This window comes from Staurois parvus, unplaced genomic scaffold (assembly GCF_062004578.1).
Source record: "Staurois parvus isolate SC_StPar_1 unplaced genomic scaffold, SC_StPar_1.0 ptg000187l, whole genome shotgun sequence".
Classification (NCBI taxonomy): Eukaryota; Metazoa; Chordata; class Amphibia; order Anura; family Ranidae; genus Staurois; species Staurois parvus.
The window spans coordinates 7,581,880-7,600,531 of NW_028317983.1; the positions used below are offsets into that span (position 1 = coordinate 7,581,880).

General features: G+C 39.5%; 1 protein-coding gene across 3 annotated transcripts in view; it reads left to right on the forward strand.

The window, feature by feature from the left end:
- The window catches only part of LOC149462058 (collagen alpha-1(XIV) chain-like), a 266,392-nt gene that overhangs the window by 123,346 nt on the left and 124,394 nt on the right, over window positions 1-18,652 (forward strand). For all 3 annotated transcript variants that reach the window (XM_089677540.1, XM_089677541.1, XM_089677542.1), the window contains 6 exons: window positions 3,970-4,131; window positions 12,957-13,108; window positions 14,445-14,574; window positions 14,989-15,134; window positions 16,439-16,568; window positions 17,900-18,039. In XM_089677540.1, the coding sequence (XP_089533666.1) occupies window positions 3,970-4,131; window positions 12,957-13,108; window positions 14,445-14,574; window positions 14,989-15,134; window positions 16,439-16,568; window positions 17,900-18,039 (860 nt within the window). The remainder of the gene's footprint in view (window positions 1-3,969; window positions 4,132-12,956; window positions 13,109-14,444; window positions 14,575-14,988; window positions 15,135-16,438; window positions 16,569-17,899; window positions 18,040-18,652) is intronic.

Sequence of the window (18,652 nt, forward strand, 5' to 3'; positions counted from 1 at the left end):
GAACAGGTAGTGAAGGAGAATTTCCCCATTTCCTGTCTATTTGATGGGTGTCAGGCAGAACAGGTAGTGAAGGAGAATTTCCCTGTTTCCTGTCTATTTGATGGGTGTCAGGCAGAACAGGTAGTAAAGGAGAATTTCCCTGTTTCCTGTCTATTTGATGGGTGTCAGGCAGAACAGGTAGTGAAGGAGAATTTCCCCATTCCCTGTCTATTTAAGGGGTGTCAGGCAAAACAGGTAGTGAAGGAGAATTTCCCCGTTTCCTGTCTATTTGATGGGTGTCAGGCAGAACAGGTAGTAAAGGAGAATTTCCCTTTTTCCTGTCTATTTGATGGGTGTCAGGCAGAACAGGTAGTGAAGGAGAATTTCCCTGTTTCCTGTCTATTTGATGGGTGTCAGGCAGAACAGGTAGTAAAGGAGAATTTCCCTGTTTCCTGTCTATTTGATGGGTGTCAGGCAGAACAGGTAGTAAAGGAGAATTTCCCTGTTTCCTGTCTATTTGATGGGTGTCAGGCAGAACAGGAAGTGAAGGAGAATTTCCCTGTTTCCTGTCTATTTGATGGGTGTCAGGCAGAACAGGTAGTGAAGGAGAATTTTCCAGTTTCCTGTCTATTTAATGGGTGTCAGACAGTACAGGAAGGTAAAATCTCAGGAGGAACACAGGTAGCAATAAGGACAACTTTTCTATCACAATATGGAAGGCTTAGCACCTCTGTCACCACTGTAAGAATTAGTTCCCCTCACTTACTGTCCAGGTGATTGGAGTCAGAACAGGAAAAGAAAATTTCCTCCATGGCAACACAGATGATCTTTAAACCTTGAGAGAAGTTTAAACCCTTTCCAGCTCTATCTGAAACCTAAAACAAAAACAGTTGAGAATTTGTAAGGTAAAAGTTATACATTGCCAATGCCCATTGTTCCCAAACATTCTTAATTTAGAAGGCATGTCCCTCATTTGGAACCACATTTATCTGTCAATCCTTCCTCCTCAGTTGTCTCTCTCGGGGACCTCAAATGCGGTCCCCAAGATCTCCGAAGGGCCACATATAGTATTTATTATATGTAATGCTACAGACAACTGTTACAGATGGAGGACTTGCTAGAGGAAATGGTCAGATATCATTCTAGGAGTGGTTGGAGACTGAATTCATGCTATAGGAGACAATCAGAGACTAGAGGCATGTTACTTGAAACCACTGGGCTATTAACCACTTCTGGACCGGCCATTCTATATAAACGGCCGGACGGTGGCAGTGCAGGGTCGGGTGGCTGTTTATAAACGGCCTCCCCACACCCTGCTTGTGTGCGGTCCCTGGGAGTGTGCAGCACCGCGATCCGGTGCCCGCTGTGTCCTCCAGACACAGTGAAACACCGATCGTCGGACGGGACCTCTGTACGAGGTCCCGATCATGTGATCACTGATTGGCCAATCAGTGATCACATGCAAAGTAGTAAGCAAGATGTCACTTGTGACATCATTGCTTACTACGTGTGAAATCTGTAAATGATCACAGAGGTCACATGGTACAAGGCTATTCACAACAGTACCATGTGACAAGCTGTGACCAATCACAGCTCACTCAGTACTTCTCAATGACTGCAAGAATGCAGACAGAGAGAAAGAGAAATGATTGCTTTTACATCCTATATAAGTGTAAAAGCAATCAGTGTAAAAAAAGAAAAAAAAAATCTTCATCACCCCCCACAAATAGTACAGTGTCACTATGGTGACACTGTACTGCTAGGGTGACAGTATGTAAAAAAATAAATAAATAAAAAATTAATATAAAAAATGTAAATAAAAATGTAAAAAAATGTTTAAAATATATCATTTTTGGTTATAAACTAACTTGGATTTTTTTGTTTTACTAAAAAGATAATGGAATAAATTCTGGCCAAGATTTATGATGAAATATTATTTATTTGCAAAATTTTATTAAAAAACACTTTTTTTCTAAATTTTTGGACTTTTTCATTTGCATAGCAAAAAAATAAAAATGCCAGCGGTGAATAAATACCACCAAAATAAAGCTTTATCTGTCTCAAAAAAATGGTAAAAAATTCATTGGGGTACAGTGTTGCATGACCGCACAATTGTCATTCAAAGTGTGATAGCGCTGAAAGCTGAAAATTGCCCTGGTCAGGAAGGGGGTAAAAGTGTCCGGTCTGGAAGTGGTTAAGGGCCATTTTACAAGTAAATGCTCCCTTTACTGGCTGCTGACGTGCAGGGGCCACACTTCAAACATCAAAGGGCTGCATGAGGCCCTCAAGCCCCAACACCGGGGATCAGATGTAGAGACCACCAATAAATGTATGTACTATAAACTACCAAACATGTTATGCCACAATAAACTTTTGGTCCAACACCAAACTGCTTTGTTTGTTATTTTGAAAAGTCAGTATAAAAGTAAGGAATTAGTCAAAAAAGGCAAAAGTGGTTTGAACCAATCATTTTTTGTGCATTCATTCTTTGTGGTCTGCATAACAGGGAGCGTAAGTAAAAAAGTAAAAACCTGCGCTACACCCATAAAAATTGATGACAATAAATAAATATGTTAATAAATATAGTGAACTGCTGCTACTCTTATCTTGAACACCAGAAAAATATAAAACATATATAAAAATGAGTGCGCTGTGCACTAAAACAATCGTATGCAATAACCAAGCACAGTATATCCACAAAATAGTAATATGACAAAAAGTATATTGCTAAAGAGTTATAAAAAGTCCAAATTCATATAGTGAATAAATGAAAAAAGTCCCAAATCCAGTGACACAGTGCTGTGTGCTGAAAAATCTTCCAACAATAGTGTATAGGTGTCGACAAGTGCTTGACACAACAGACAAATCAGCCTCTTACTACATTGCTCTCCAATCAAAAGATCAAACGAGCAGACGGTATTCAAATCCAACACTGACACCCATGTTAGTAGTATCAAGGAGATGAAGGAACAACTGCAGGTTCACCTCGACGGATTCATCTCACCAAACAGCTCTCCACACCATGTAAGGAAAGGTTTAAAACAGAAGAAAAAAACTTCATAGTGCAACCTGATAAACCAACAAAAGATTTATTAAAGTATTGCACTTACATAGATAAGGTGCATAAAGACAATGTACAAACTTAAAATTCCCGCGGTGCAGGGGCGGACTGACCATTTGGAAACTCGGGCACTGCCCGAGGGCCCGTGGTGAGTAGGGGGCCCCATGAGATGCCCCTGGTACCTTTTTCATAGGCTTTTTTGAGTTTGGGCAAGGACACAGGGGCCCCATGATCCCCTATTGCCCGGGGGCCCCATGAGTTGTCAGTCCGCCCCTGCCGTGGTGTCAGACCACCAGCCAGAACATGGTGACGTCACAGAAATCTCCGCCTTTTCTCTTCTCAGAAAGTTTAGAGGTATGGGAGAGCCAGATTTTCAGACATATTAATTGTAGACACAATATTTCTGCCAAGCATACAATTAAAACTAAGCATCATGTCCAACCATATTCCATCTCTTTATCAGGAATGTATACCGTCCATGCAGACCAGGTCTGACGCATGTTGGACCATATGGACTACAATTAGTCTCCATGCACACTGGCTTAAAATATCACCAGTGTTCTTGGCAGAAATAAATGCTAATTTTGAGCATTTGTAGTACTAGTGTATAGGAGTCTTTAGCATTTTTTTCTGCCTCTCAAAAATGCAAAACAGATGGGTTTTTCTCTGCCTTTAAATGCTGAGCTTAAAAAGACTACCAGTGTGCATGGACACATAGGATAACATTAGTTGCTTCTACAGGCAAAATGCTAAACTCCTCTAGGAGCAGAGTTTTGTTAAGCCAATGTGCATGGAGCTTTAAGCTGCCATAGTTTCAGGTGGATTTGCCCTTTAAATATTTTGATAACATAATCTTTGGGTGTTTTTCTTTATTTGTACTGATTGTAACAAACTCACCACTTACATTCTAAATTATTGATTTATTTAAGGTGTGAAAAATGCTGACCTTAATGAATTGAAGGAGATAGCCTCAGAACCACACACTGACCATGTTTACAATGTAGCTGACTTCAACATCATGGACTCCATTGTCGGATCACTTACAAAAACTGTGTGTGAGAGAGTGGAAGATATCGACATTAATATTAAAGGTACATTGACTTCAAAAATATGCTTTAATATTTTATTGTTGAATTCCAGGCAGATATGAAATTCTAAAGTAAATGCAGTTATACATTTATTGAAAGTGTACCAGTAAATACAGTTCCTGAATCTTGATATCTCCTATAATTCCCTGAAGAGCTCAGACTGGGAGAAGGAAGGGGCAATACTGTGAGCCAACCAGGTTCTGCTACAGACCACAAGTACTGACAGAGAATATTAAATTACAAAAATGTGCTGCGCTTCAATCAATAGTGCTAATATCAAATGATGAATACATCAATGTGCTTCTATTAATAATAAGTGCCATAAAATATAAATAAACCAATATCAGTAACCATAGTCAAAAGCAATGTCCATGTACATGTCAAAAAAAGTCCATATATACTTCTTCAGAAATATGTGTTCACTTTAAATTAAATAAATATCCAGTGCTTCTTAATTCATCTCCCGTGTGTAATAACTCAAAATTGTGTGTTCCCCCACCGGTTGTGCTCTCACCTCAAATATATGACCAAACCGTTAAGTGAGGTCATATAGCGCTTGTGTCCCTTTAATTGGACCAAAATGTGGATGGGACGGTATCCTGCTGAATGGGATCCCCCTTCACTCCTTCGATAGGCTCTCCTTCCACGGTGGTTTATATAAAGGAATAATCAAATCATAGTGTTTTACCCTTTAAAAACATTTTATCAATAAAGGTAATGCACACATGATAACTGAATATAAACCGCTTTGTGCAAAAAATGTATCTTCCTGAGTTTTGGCAGTGGTGAAAATCCTAAAATGACCAGCTGGTGTCAGTATGGACCCATCGAGCGTGGTGATTTTAAAGCCCCTCCCCTACGCGTTACGCCACCGATCACGTGGCTTCTTAAGGAATAATGATGACATAGAATATAGTGAGGAGAAAATAGAATGAGAATATTTAAAACTCAGTGCTGTTCCTTTATTGCCCAATCAGCAGGATGCGGGTGTAGTCTTGACTAAGCTGTGCTTCTGCTGATGCTTTAGTGGTCAAAGGACTAGGCTGTGCTTTCTGGCAGAAAGGTCTGGACCACAAGATTGGATATGCAGAATTACAATTTTTTAGTGGATTAAACTCTTCACATATGTGTATGGTATCTGTGAGTCTAAGCTGGAGTTAAGATTTAAGACATACTGTAAGTGTTTTAATGGTCTATGGCCAAATTTATTCATATCAACCATATACTGTAACAGTCTTCTTTCAATGTAATTTCAAAGCCTAATGGCTACAGATATTTTATACACTGTAGCTGTGAAATTCTGATAACTTTCAGAAAAAAGTTAAATATCGCTTGCCCTTTTCTACAATCTTCAATGGGACTTTTTTATGAAAAACTGTCATAATATATAGTATATTTACAGTTATATTACTGTAAAGGAGAAGGAGAGAAGAGAAATCAGAGATGGTTTGTTGAACTCTGGTGAATCCTTTTACTCCTCTCAACATTCCCTGCACAAGCTTCTCCCTACAAGTTTGACTATGAGTTTCCTAAAGTTGACAGAAGAAGAAAGGAAAATAATGAATAATTATCACAGTTTGTTAATTTTGAGGCTTGTTTTTTCCCCTTCTAGGCCCGCCACCCTAGGCACCAGTCTGAGAGTGTCTTTATGGTAAACAAAGCCTCTGTAAAAATGTCAGTGTATAGTTTTGTGCTGGGAACTTTTATGTCCTTCATTGCATGTCTTTATTTCTCTTGTCCTTTGACTCCAGTTAGTCTGGGAGGCAGTCTCTTTCATAACCTGTTTCCACCCAAGGAACACATACAGTGGGGCAAAAAAGTATTTAGTCAGCCACCAATTGTGCAAGTTCTCCCACTTAAAAAGATGAGAGAGGCCTGTAATTGGCATCATAGGTAGACCTCAACTATGAGAGACAAAATGAGAAAAAAAATCCAGAAAATCACATTTGGAAAGAATTTATTTGCAAATTATGGTGGAAAATAAGTATTTGGTCAATATCAAAAGTTCATCTCAATACTTTGTTATATATCCTTTGTTGGCAATGACAGAGGTCAAACGTTTCCTGTAAGTCTTCACAAGGTTGGCACACACTGTTGCTGGTATGTTGGCCCATCCTCCATGCAGATCTCCTCTAGAGCAGTGATGTTTTGGGGCTGTCGCTGGGCAACACGGACTTTCAACTCCCTCCAAAGGTTTTCTATGGGGTTGAGATCTGGAGACTGGCTAGGCCACTCCAGGACCTTGAAATGCTTCTTACGAAGCCACTCCTTCGTTGCCCGAGCGGTATGTTTGGGATCATTGTCATGTTGGAAGACCCAACCACGTTTCATCTTCAATGCCCTTGCTGATGGAAGGAGGTTTGCACTCAAAATCTCAAGATACATGGCCCCATTCATTCTGTCCTGTGCATGGATCAGTCGTCCTGGTCACTTTGCGGAGAAACAGCCCCAAAGCATGATGTTGCCACCCCCATGCTTCACAGTAGGTATGGTGTTCTTTGGATGCAACTCAGCATTCTCTCTCCTCCAAACACGACGAGTTGTGTTTCTACCAAACAGTTCTATTTTGGTTTCATCTGACCATATGACATTCTCCCAATCCTCTTCTGGATCATCCAAATGCTCTCTAGCAAACTTCAGATGGGCCCGGACATGTACTGGCTTAAGCAGGGGGACACGTCTGGCACTGCAGGATCTGAGTCCCTGGCGGTGTAGTGTGTTACTGATGGTAGCCTTTGTTACGTTGGTCCCAGCTCTCTGCAGGTCATTCACTAGGTCCCCCCGTGTGGTCCTGGGATTTTTGCTCACTGTTCTTGTGATCATTTTGACCCCACAGGGTGAGATCTTGCGTGGAGCCCCAGATCGAGGGAGATTATCAGTGGTCTTGTATGTCTTCCATTTTCTAATTATTGCTCCCACAGTTGATTTGTTCACACCAAGCTGCTTGCCTATTGCAGATTCAGTCTTCTCAGCCTGGTGCAGGTCTACAATTTTGTTTCTGGTGTCCTTCGACAGCTCTTTAGTCTTCACCATAGTGGAGTTTGGAGTGTGACTGTTTGAGGTTGTGGACACGTGTCTTTTATACTGATAACAAGTTCAAACAGGTGCCATTGATACAGGTAATGAGTGCAGGACAGAGGAGCCTCTTAAAGAAGAAGGTACAGGTCTGTGAGAGCCAAGTTTTCTAAGGAATCAGGCAGGGAGCTGTCCAGCATCTCATGTGGCTCAGCAAGAAGAGATACTGCCACACACAGCAGAGTTTGCAGGTTCAGATGCAAGTCCTGATAGTAGGCTTTAATGCATACACACGCTGCACATATGTGTTCATTGGTGGCTGAGGTTTCTTTGCTGAGAGTGCGCCATTGTACACCCCCACAATAGTGACCAATCTGTCATTGACAGTTCTTGGTCTCTAGCAAGCAATGATCAGGAGACAGCAGGACAGACTCCCTGTCATGTGACCACTGTGACAGCCAGTTACAGTGGTCATGTGATTGGACAGACCTTCCCCAATCACATACAGTTGTGACCAAAATTATTCAACCCCCACTGAAATTGAGTGTTTTGGCCAGTTTGACATTGCTTTTGATCATTCAGTCATCTTGCTTACATTTACATTAAAGAGGCACTTGTAGGTCAGACAAATATAACATAACAGTTATAATGAAATAACCACAAATGTCTTTTCTGTGCTCACAGCATTATCAGTTTTATTCAACCCCCAAGTGACATTCAATCTTAGTACTTAGTACAGCATCCTTTTACAGTTATAACAGCTTTTAAACGTGAAGCATAGCTTGACACAAGTGTCTTGCAGCGATCTACGGGTATCTTCGCCCATTCTTCATGGGCAAAGGCCTCCAGTTCAGTCACATTCTTAGGCTTGCGCACTGCAACTGCTTTCTTTAAGTCCCACCAGAGGTTCTCAATCGGATTTAAGTCTGGTGACTGCGATGGCCACTCCAAAATGTTCCAGCCTTTCCTCTGCAACCATGCTCTAGTGGACTTGGAGGTATGCTTGGGATCATTGTCCTGTTGAAAGGTCCAACGTCTCCCAAGCCTCAGGTGTGTGACGGACTGCATCACGTTTCCATCCAATATCTCCTGGTACTGAAGAGAATTCATGGTACCTTGCACACGCTGAAGCTTCCCTGTACCTGCAGAAGCAAAACAGCCCCAAAGCATGATTGACCCTCCACCATGCTTCACAGTAGGCAAGGTGTTCTTTTCATCATAGGCCTTGTTCTTCCTCCTCCAAACATAGCGTTGATCCATGGGCCCAAACAGTTCTAATTTTGTTTCATCAGTCCACAGAACACTATCCCACAACTTTTGTGGTTTGTCCACATGGCTTTTGGCATACTGCAGTCGACTCTTCTTATTCTTTGGAGACAGCAAGGGGGTACGCCTGGGAGTTCTGGCACGGAGGCCTTCATTACGCAGTGTGCGTCTTATTGTCTGGGCTGAAACTTCTGTACCCACATCTGACAAATCTTTTCTCAGTTCCTCAGCAGTCACACGGGGACTTCTCTCCACTCTACGCTTCAGGTAGCGCACAGCAGTCGAAGTCAGCATCTTCTTTCTGCCACGACCAGGTAGCGTTTCAACAGTGCCCTTTGCCTTGAATTTGCGAATGATGCTTCCTAAGGTGTCTCTTGGTATGTTTAACATCTTTGCAATCTTCTTATAGCCATTGCCCTTCCTGTGAAGAGAAATCACCTCTTCTCTTGTCTTCCTGGACCATTCTCTTGCCTTCACCATGTTTGTAACCACACCAGTAAATGTCTAGAAGGAGCTGAGTATCACAGTCATTTTAAAGCTGCCTAATTGGTGCTTATTATGCTTGATTGCTGCTCGGTGACATCCACAGGTGTTTTCAATACCTGATGGAAAGCACCTGTATGAACCTCTGTTCTTCAGAGTGGTAGTCTTTAAGGGGTTGAATAATTGTGGCAATGAAGAAACCACATAAGAACCATTTACTACTGTATTACATAAACAATTGATGTCATTTTAGTTGCATTTGGGTAGTTACAACGTCCTTGTAGGATTTGATTCTGAATACAATTCCAAATGTACACTATAGTCCCTAAACCCCTTTACAGCATTGGGGGTTGAATAATTTTGGTCACAACTGTAAAGACTGTTAAGACATCCCCTATTAAGGGGATTCCGGGGCTGGGTGAGAAGGGGATGCCTTAACAGTCTTCATGTGATTGGGGAAGGTCTGCCCAATCACATGACCACTGTAATGTGAAGCACAGCAAACTGAATGCTAGCCTGTCTTCCAACTAGAGAGGAGGTACTGGCGCTGGATCAAAATCCATAAAATGATACAGCAAAACCATGCAGATGAGCTGGTTCAAAAACTGATGTTTGTTGAGATGAGAGCAATTTATTTTGCTTACAGGCAGTAGTGTTTTTGGAGCTTTGAACTGTACTTATCATTTGAAGTCAAATTTGTCATTCAGTTTGTCAGCCAAATATATTCCTTTGTATCTAAACAAAAGATTTATAACATCTTAAAGTTCAATTTCTCTAGAAAATAGCCACAGCTTGAGTAGAAGAGCCTGTCCTCTGCCAGCATGCTGTAGTGAAGGTCACTGTGTAGAAGCAATAAATAATATAAAGTGCAGCGCTAAACCTACAATTCCATATATAATAATGAATATATAAAGTGCTAAAAATATGTGCAAAATATATATTGGTGCAATATACAATCCAATAATAATAAACTCAAAATATTCAATATTATATAAATATATACTAGTATATATTTATATTATATTGAATATTTTGAGTTTATTATTATTGGATTGTATATTGCACCAATATATATTTTGCACATATTTTTAGCACTTTATATATTCATTATTATATATGGGATTGTAGGTTTAGCGCTGCACTTTATATTATTTATTGTTATTCACTCATTTTGGTAGGAGGTTTAGTGTCAGCAGCTTGTAAGATAGGGCCCCATTCCTAGCGCAGGAGGTTCATTCTTTCACTGTGTAGAAGCAGTTGTTCTTTTGCAGAGGTCTGGCAAACCGACTGCTGTGTTAGATTTATAGAGCTCCAATTAGCCCTCGCTCTAAATCAGCTGGGGGTGTCCCATACCTCCCCAGAGAGATCACTGCTTCCATGCAAGATGCAAGAGATCTTCTCTACAGCATGCTGGCAGGAGACAGACTTTTCTACTCCGTAGAACCTGCATACCTTTTATGTTGATGCACCTGGAATTTATTTAGCTGATTTAAACGTAAAGTTTAATTGGGCTTGAAATAGGAAAAATATAGTTTGCCTTTAAAAACAACATAGAAATAATGTAATATGATGCAGGTTACATTTGGGAAATATATAGCTTTAAGGTTCGATACCTGGAGAGTGAAGGGTTTCTGTGCGCACATGTTAGAGATCCCCAGGCAACAAGACTATCTTTTAATATCTTTGTTTATTTGATGGTCATAATATGACATGCCACAGCAAAAGGTTGTCATTAGTTTTTATTAAAGATTAGTGGCAAAGAACATATTTTCTAGCTATAAATCAGCATTATCTACCGTGGTGACTCATTAGTCAGAGGATTTTGAAAATACATCATGGCTTCTACTACCCCTCAGGATAATAAATATATTGGAAAAATGCAATTACTGAGTTTGAAGGACACTAATTGTTATTATATGGCTATAATTACATGGACAAGGTCAAGGTTTAATTATTAGGTGCCCTATAAGTCACTGTTTTCTCACCTACGACCTCACATATTTATGACCACACAGTTTGTATGCATTAAATACTGTAACATAAATATTTATTCCTTTTTTTTTAAATGAAATAATAATTTGGCATTATTTTTTTGTTGATGGTTTAGCTAAGAAAGGGTTAAAAAAAAAGACAAAACAAGAATTTTGACGCTCTTAAAATTGTTGAAGTTGTCTTGAGCACTTGAGTTTTAGTGCAAAAATTTGACCACACATGTTTTCAGAATCAACAACTAATGCAGGCCATAGATGGGTTGTTAATCGTCTGATTTTCATACCGTTAGTGGATTAGTTCATTGCCTGTTTTTCATGTATTTTGCACTTTCAGATTATCAGTTATGTTGGAAATTTGCGGCCGATTTGGACGATCGGCCGATTTTCCCGGCAATGATGGGCAAAGCGGACGATCGTTTTAACAATAAAAAATCTGCGCATGAGCTGTGACCTGAAAGGGACAGAAGTTATGGGGTGAACTTTATGATTTAGTCGGACGATTTTTATTATTCATTGGTGGTAACGTCGGCCGAACGAACAACCGATTTTTTCGTTTATCGTTTGAAAAATCGGCCGATGTTCAACCCGTTTATGGCCTGAATTAGGGCTCATGTACACGGGGCGTTTGGAAAACTCTTCTGAACGATGGAAACTGACTGCTGGAAAACATAGGTTAAAAAACGTTAGTTTAGCTGCGTTTGCATACCGCGTTTATGTGTGTTTGCTTTTAGAAGCGTTTTTAAACGATAACCTCAGGAGACCTCCCAAATGCCCAGAATGCACTCAAAAACAGTAAAAAATTAACTATTTCAGACATTTTGAGAAAAATTGAAAGAGCGAAGCAGAGAGAGCAGTATGTGTGGAGATGACCTGTCTTTTCTGGTTGTAGTCACTATGGATCCCATCATAATGCGGCACGTTTTACCATTTTTTCCTTCACACGAAACCTGGAACTGACTGCACTGGTGTATCAGGTCCATTTGAGTACATGGAAAACGCTTTGCATGCATTTCTGATGATGAAAAAAGGCTCTGGACAGCATCTGGACATGGAACATTAAAAAACGCTTCTAAACGCAAACGCTTATAAACACGTTTACACGTGTTTGCAAGCGTTTGGCATTTGAAACAACGGTAAAATCTACTCCTGATTGCAAGTTTGGTGCGTTCAAAAAAACGAATGTAAACTCAACTGCCTGTAAACGACTGTAAATGACTATGTGTACATGGACACATAGGAAAACATTAGGGAGAGTTCAGGGGCTGCTAAAAAAAACACAAAAAATCTCCTAAACGTGAGTTTATCAGCCGCAGTGTACATGAGCCCTTATACTTTAAAGCTGAACTCAAGGCTATCAGCTAAATGCACCTTTGTAATGTACTGTATATAGATGGATTATCCCGTCTGATGAAGGTTTGGTTATTCTATCCAGTCATTGTGTGATACATAAACCTCTGTCAGTCAACGCATTCAAAAAATTTACACCACTTTCTTTGTGATACCCAAGCTTGCCTAACACTGATGGAAATTCAGCTTGTCCCTGCTGGACTGGATGAATTTCAATCACTGTGTGGCCTCCTTCTCTGAATATAAGTCTGTTATTTAATTGACTTCTGTAAAAGGGACATGTTGGAAAATGTTTGGATGAACAGCTCAAACTCAAAACCAGTTCCCACTGCAAGAGGCTGTAGGTCTGAACAGGATGTGGGTAGCTGTATTATAACCAGCATGTATCATCGAGCTTTGGGTCCTGCAATAATTGAGATCTGAATGGGGGAGTATCTCCACTCAAGGCCATGCATTATGTAGTCCTGGGAGTAGGCGTACGGCAGTGACCTACCTCTTGGTCATTATGGACACCATTTATGGCCAGTGGTTTTCTTATTGATGGCCCAGGAATTTATATTCACCAAAACACCCTTGGTTTTTCGAGGGCTTCCCACAGAAGCCAGTCCAGGAAGCATAAACTAAATACATTTGAGGGAAAAAATTTGTGACATAACACAAGAAATCCAATACAGAATAACATAAGAAATACAATACAGAATATACTCTGGAATGTTTAATTTACAGGGGAGGTAACAGAAGTGGTTGGATCTCCCTCTGAATTGGTCACATCGGAAATAACAGCCAGAAGTTTCCGGGTTAGCTGGAGTCACGCACCAGGAAATGTAGAAAAATACAGAGTGGTTTATTACCCCACCAAAGGAGGACAACCAGAAGAGGTAAGAGGCATGTCATAACTACAGGATCATGGTACACAACATATTAGGACAGCCTCAAGCAATTCTAAACACAATGTAACCGAGGCAACTGAAATATCCAGAATCACATAGAGCTGAATTACTGCTCCTGCCACAGAGATTGAGCCGTATGCTTAAGTACTTGATGGATGCTTGTGATGTGCCTCTTTGAATAAATCTCCTGATCTTCTGCATGTGACTTCATGGTCCTGTCTTCCTTGTCTGCTATCAATATCCAGAGTGTTATTTTTTTAAAGTGAATTTGTGCCCAGACAATTTACATTAAAAAGACATACACTGAAAAAATCATACAACATTTTATTTATTTATTTTTTAATTTAATTGATTTCGTGTTTTAATTTAATTTTTAAATAACTTAAAGTCTGTAGTCTGATTTGGCTCTGTTTCCTCTCACTATGTCCCTAAAGTTGCTCCGTATTTAATGTGAATATTTTGTCATATACAGTATACATAGGGTTTGATTTACTAAAGGCAAATAGACTGTGCACTTTGCAAAGTGCAGTTGCACTCTGCAAGAGCAGTTGCTCCAGAGCCTAATAAATTAGCTCTGCTGACTTCTATCCTCCAATCAAATGCAAGCAAAAGTGTTTTTTTTAATTTTCCTTGCACATGATTAGGTATTCCTTGCAAAGTGAATCTTAATCTCCTTTACAAAGCTCTGGAGCAATTGCACTTGCAGAGTGCAACTGCACCTTGTATGGTGCACAGTCTATTTGCCTTTAGTAAATCAACCCCAAAGTTTCATGGTTCAAAGTCATCTGCATTAGAATTATTGATGAATTTGGGAAAGACTGATCGAGAGCTGTACAAGCATGTGACCATGCAAAATAAATTTGCACTGTCCATTGTTGTCTACAGAAATTACAATAATAATGTATCCAATAGGTAAAAGTGAGGCGTCTTTGCAAGACTGCAGAATTACTCTCCATTAAAATGAGGTTTGGGAGCATCTTGGAGTACATCGACCGTTCTTTCAGATTGGAAGGTGCTGGTTAAAATGGTTTAAACACCCTATAATTTTGTAATTCTGGAGGCTGCCATTGTAGTTATACTATGAACATCCAAGGTAGATGAGGCACCAAGGCAGATCCAAAAGTGCTGGTGGCATTAAATCTTCCTGATGGTCTTAAAAGAACCTATGCATCCTCCGCCAACAGCTAGAATATGTGGTGGGACAATGGGAGGTGTGGGCTAACTTGTTCAGTTTGCTTTCTATGTGGTTTGAACATGGTAACATAATAGTGTTTTCATTAAATTTTTTTTATGGTTGAGCTCTGAAACTTGTCTTCTGTTGTAGGTGATAGTGGATGGCAGTGTGTCCACTACGGTGCTGAAGAACTTAATGTCTCTAACAGAATACCAGATAGCGGTGTTTGCTGTTTACTACAGGTCTACAACAGATGGACTGCGAGGCTCTGAAACAACTTGTAAGTCATGGAAAATGTTTTAAATGAATGATCTTTCCACTATACGTAAACTATCTACTTCAGCCAGGTTTAGCCGGAATCAAGCCCCCTGAATAAAAATCTATTTCCTGCATGGGTACAGCCCATTTAAGCACAGGCAGCATATTGGATCAGTACTTAAAGTACATGTATAGCCTAAACAGTTTTCAATGTTAGATAGACATTGTATTTCTAAATAGAGTAGGGTATTGAAAGCTCTATGAAGAAATTGTGCATTGGGTACTTTTTAAGTAGTAATAGCATTTGAGAAGAAGGTGTGACTTTTTTTTTTTCTGTTGACATTAAATTGTAAGATAAATATTAAGATTTCCATAATGATGGTGCTTCAGTCCTCTATACGTTAAAAAACAATACTTGCTTTTTGTCATTTCTCAGTGGCATTACCAATGGCCACCGATCTTGAACTGTATGATGTCACCCACCGAAGCATGAGAGCAAAATGGGGTGGAGTTGCAGGAGCTACTGGTTACATGATCCTATATGCACCTCTCACTGAGGGATTAGCTGCAGATGAGAAAGAGGTAAGTTACAATCTACAGTAAATAAATTGACCGTAAACTGGCTAATTTTCTTGTGTGACAAAATTTGAAGGATGCTGTCAACATTCTAGATACCAAACCAATTGCTGTCTACCAACAGGTATGAAAAGTAAGGGTCACAATGATTTTCTAGGTTGTTGGCAAATGATCACATGCGTGTTATTGTTACCATAAAATGTTGTAATTGATAATGTGTGGGCTGTTATACATCTGTGCTCACATAGTAACATATTATTGCCTTCACTGCATGCATTTTTACATGAACATGCATGTCTTTTCAGCTCTTCTTGCTGGTATTTAGACTTAGGCATTCTATAAATGAAAATCTGTAAGTTTCTATGGTACATTTAGAGTAAAACCTGTTACTGATGAGTCTAGGAGGATCAACAAATTGCAGGCAGAATGAGACTTTTAAGAATCAGTCCAACCTGAGCTGATATTCCAGCTTTTAGTAGATGCTAGACAGTTAGACCACTTAGCATTTTCTTACACTGTATCCCTCAGTTTGTGAGATTTCTGTGCTAAGTTCCCAGGTCTGCATACCTGTTGTGACTAATATGAGGGGCTCACACTCTCCCTTTATATCTTTATTTCATTTTATACAATGTTGTATTATGAGAAATGCATAAAGCAGAGCTGGAACACAAAGCTGGAGTGAAAACTCCCAAATCCACCAGGTGGTTTGGATCAGAGGTGGGAATTATTGAGTAGAAATCTCACTGTTGGAGAATCTAAGGCATAAAATAGGCCATGGGCTTAATCAACCCACCAGGCCTCACCTGTAACTAAAATATTACTTCTGAGCAGACTGGCTCTTTAATTATTTGTTCATCTCTGTATGCTAAATTCAGTTTTATTATATGAAGTCTAAATTCTCCTTTATATGATTTTACATGCACCTGACATCTACACGAAATGATGCAGGGTAGCATTTTGTGGACTTGGACCATATTTCAAAACTTTGCAACTTCACCAGTAACTAGAAAACAAATGGTCTCTTACTATAAACCAAAGGTGGTCTAAATTGTTAATACTTGTATCTGTACCTTGGGCAATAAAGCCTTTGAAAACCTCTGTGTCAAATACAAGTTGAATTTCTGTTGAATCTATAACCTGGATTCATTTTAAAATGTTCCCTGTTGCTAATTATTGTTTGAGGTGCATCAATATTTGCTTGATATGTCTTAGTACAGTGGTGGAACAAAACAGATCTCTCCACTTTGTGTAGTGAAATATATTTAACACTGGCAGCTATTGAATTGAATGCATTGCATACTTATTTTCAGACGAAGGTTCCTGCATCCATTACTGATGTTGAGTTGGATGGACTGACTCCCAGTACAGAATATACAGTGACAGTCTATGCAATGTTTGGAGAAGAAGCCAGTGATCCACTCACAGGACAAGAAACTACATGTATGTAAAAGGCAAATGGCTTTAACTTACTAGAAGGGGCTTCAAGTGTACAAAGCTTTTTCCCTCTATTGTTGTACATAACTATCTATGTAAACCAACAGGGGTGTATTTTTAATGGGCCAAGTATCAGAATCACTCAAGATTCACCCTACATCCACCAAAAAAGTATAGCACATTCACTATTGTTATTCATCCACTTCGAAAATTTCTCTCTTGAGCAAACAATTTTGCAGGTTTAATTGGTTGAGCAGCCAAAAGAAACTGATAAACCAGGGATTGAAGCAAGCTTCAAGCTTTCTGCAGGACTGTTTGCTCAAGAGAAATACTTTTTACTGTCTTACAACATTTTCAAGAACTGATGAAGGAAGACCTCCTGAAATGCATTGGCTAATTTACAAACACTACCAAAAAATTAAATTAGGACTTCTAAATCTATGTGGTGCTCTCTTTCTTACATATCCAATACTTTTTCCCAGGAGCCTCAAGTGGGTCTGGTATACCAGAGACAGCCTACCCACTCCTGTAAAAGCATAAAATATGCTTGACCAGAAAACTAAAACAATAGCAGGAAACCCAATGCTAAAAAAATCCTCCTCTCTAGGCATAAGACATGATAAAGATCTAAATCATCCTCATTCGATACAAAAACAAAAAGTTTTGTCAGAAGTTGGACTTTGAAGTATATGTATAGCCCCAAATTGTTTTTGTTGTTTTTTGGAAAGTCTCCTAAAGTGAGAAGAATTCCTTCTTAGATGGCTCCCATTGCTGCTTACCTCTTGTTTTGGGGGCAATTTTAAAGTTTTTGATTGCTTGCTCCACACGTTTTCTCTTGCCAACATTGGTCACCAGCACAGTAGTGTAGTGACTGTCAACAATGGTGACAAGCATAGCAGAGGGTCAAACCCTTTCCCACTCTATCCAAATCTAAGAAAAATATACAGAGCAATTACTTGAACCTACCTATATTAATGGGATGACAACTGCCTAAACTGATAGTTCTTTTCAGACTGTGACAATCTCATATCTACTGAAGGCCCTGGACTCTGCCACCTAGTTACTGTCTTTGGAAATAGTAAATTGGGCAGGTGACAAAATGAGTTCTAATCAATATTGTGTTCCCACAATAAGCAGCTCTGGTACTGTCGACCAGCTTCACTCTTCTATTGCTTTCTTCCCTCTCATTGACATAAACATGAAAGTTCAGGAGTCAAATCTTCTTGTTTAACCTGCCAGACAATGATGGGTGTACAGTTGGTCAGATTGTTCATGCATTTTCAACCACCCATTCATCAGTCATCATGTTCCAGTCACTGCCTGCTCTTTGTCCACAGTGCCGTTAACTCCTCCCAGAGACCTCAGATTTTCAAATATTGATCACAGCTCGGCTACTGTCTCCTGGGACCACTCGCACAAGAATGTTAATGGTTACCGGATTATGTATGTGAAAACGGGAGGTTTGGACATCAATGACGTGAGTGACTCAAAAATAGTATTCCTCTTTCAACTGTTTCAGTCCTTTCTATTGTAATTATTTATTTTTCCCTCTGCATAACACCGAAGCTACCTATAGGCTCATCTTGAATGTTGAAAACATACAAAAAGAAAGCGCCAATCAACAATACCAATCCTCTACAGCAGCAAACCTCTAACCCAAAACATTGGTGAAACATAAAAAAATCAATAATCAGAATGCGCTAAATATATAAAAAATAATATCACAAATAATATGTGTATAAAAGTCCCAACATATTAAATAGAATAGATAAAAAATCTCCAGTGAAAACAATCCATAAATTTAGTGTATAAAAGTGTGTAGAAAAAAATGTCTGACACCCCAAACAAAAATTCTTCTTTAAACATATAAATCCACCGTGCTTAATCCACCACCAAATGAATGGAATAAACTCACCAGAGCTTAATGCTGATTAGATTATAAATCAGCACAAGCGTGTTTGCTCTGGGAGCGATGAGAGTAAGTAGATCATGAAGCAGCACTCTATAGTGTAGACACTTCCAGATATCAGGAGCGCTGCTTCATGATCTACTTACTCTCATCGCTCCCAGAGCAAACACGCTTGTGCTGA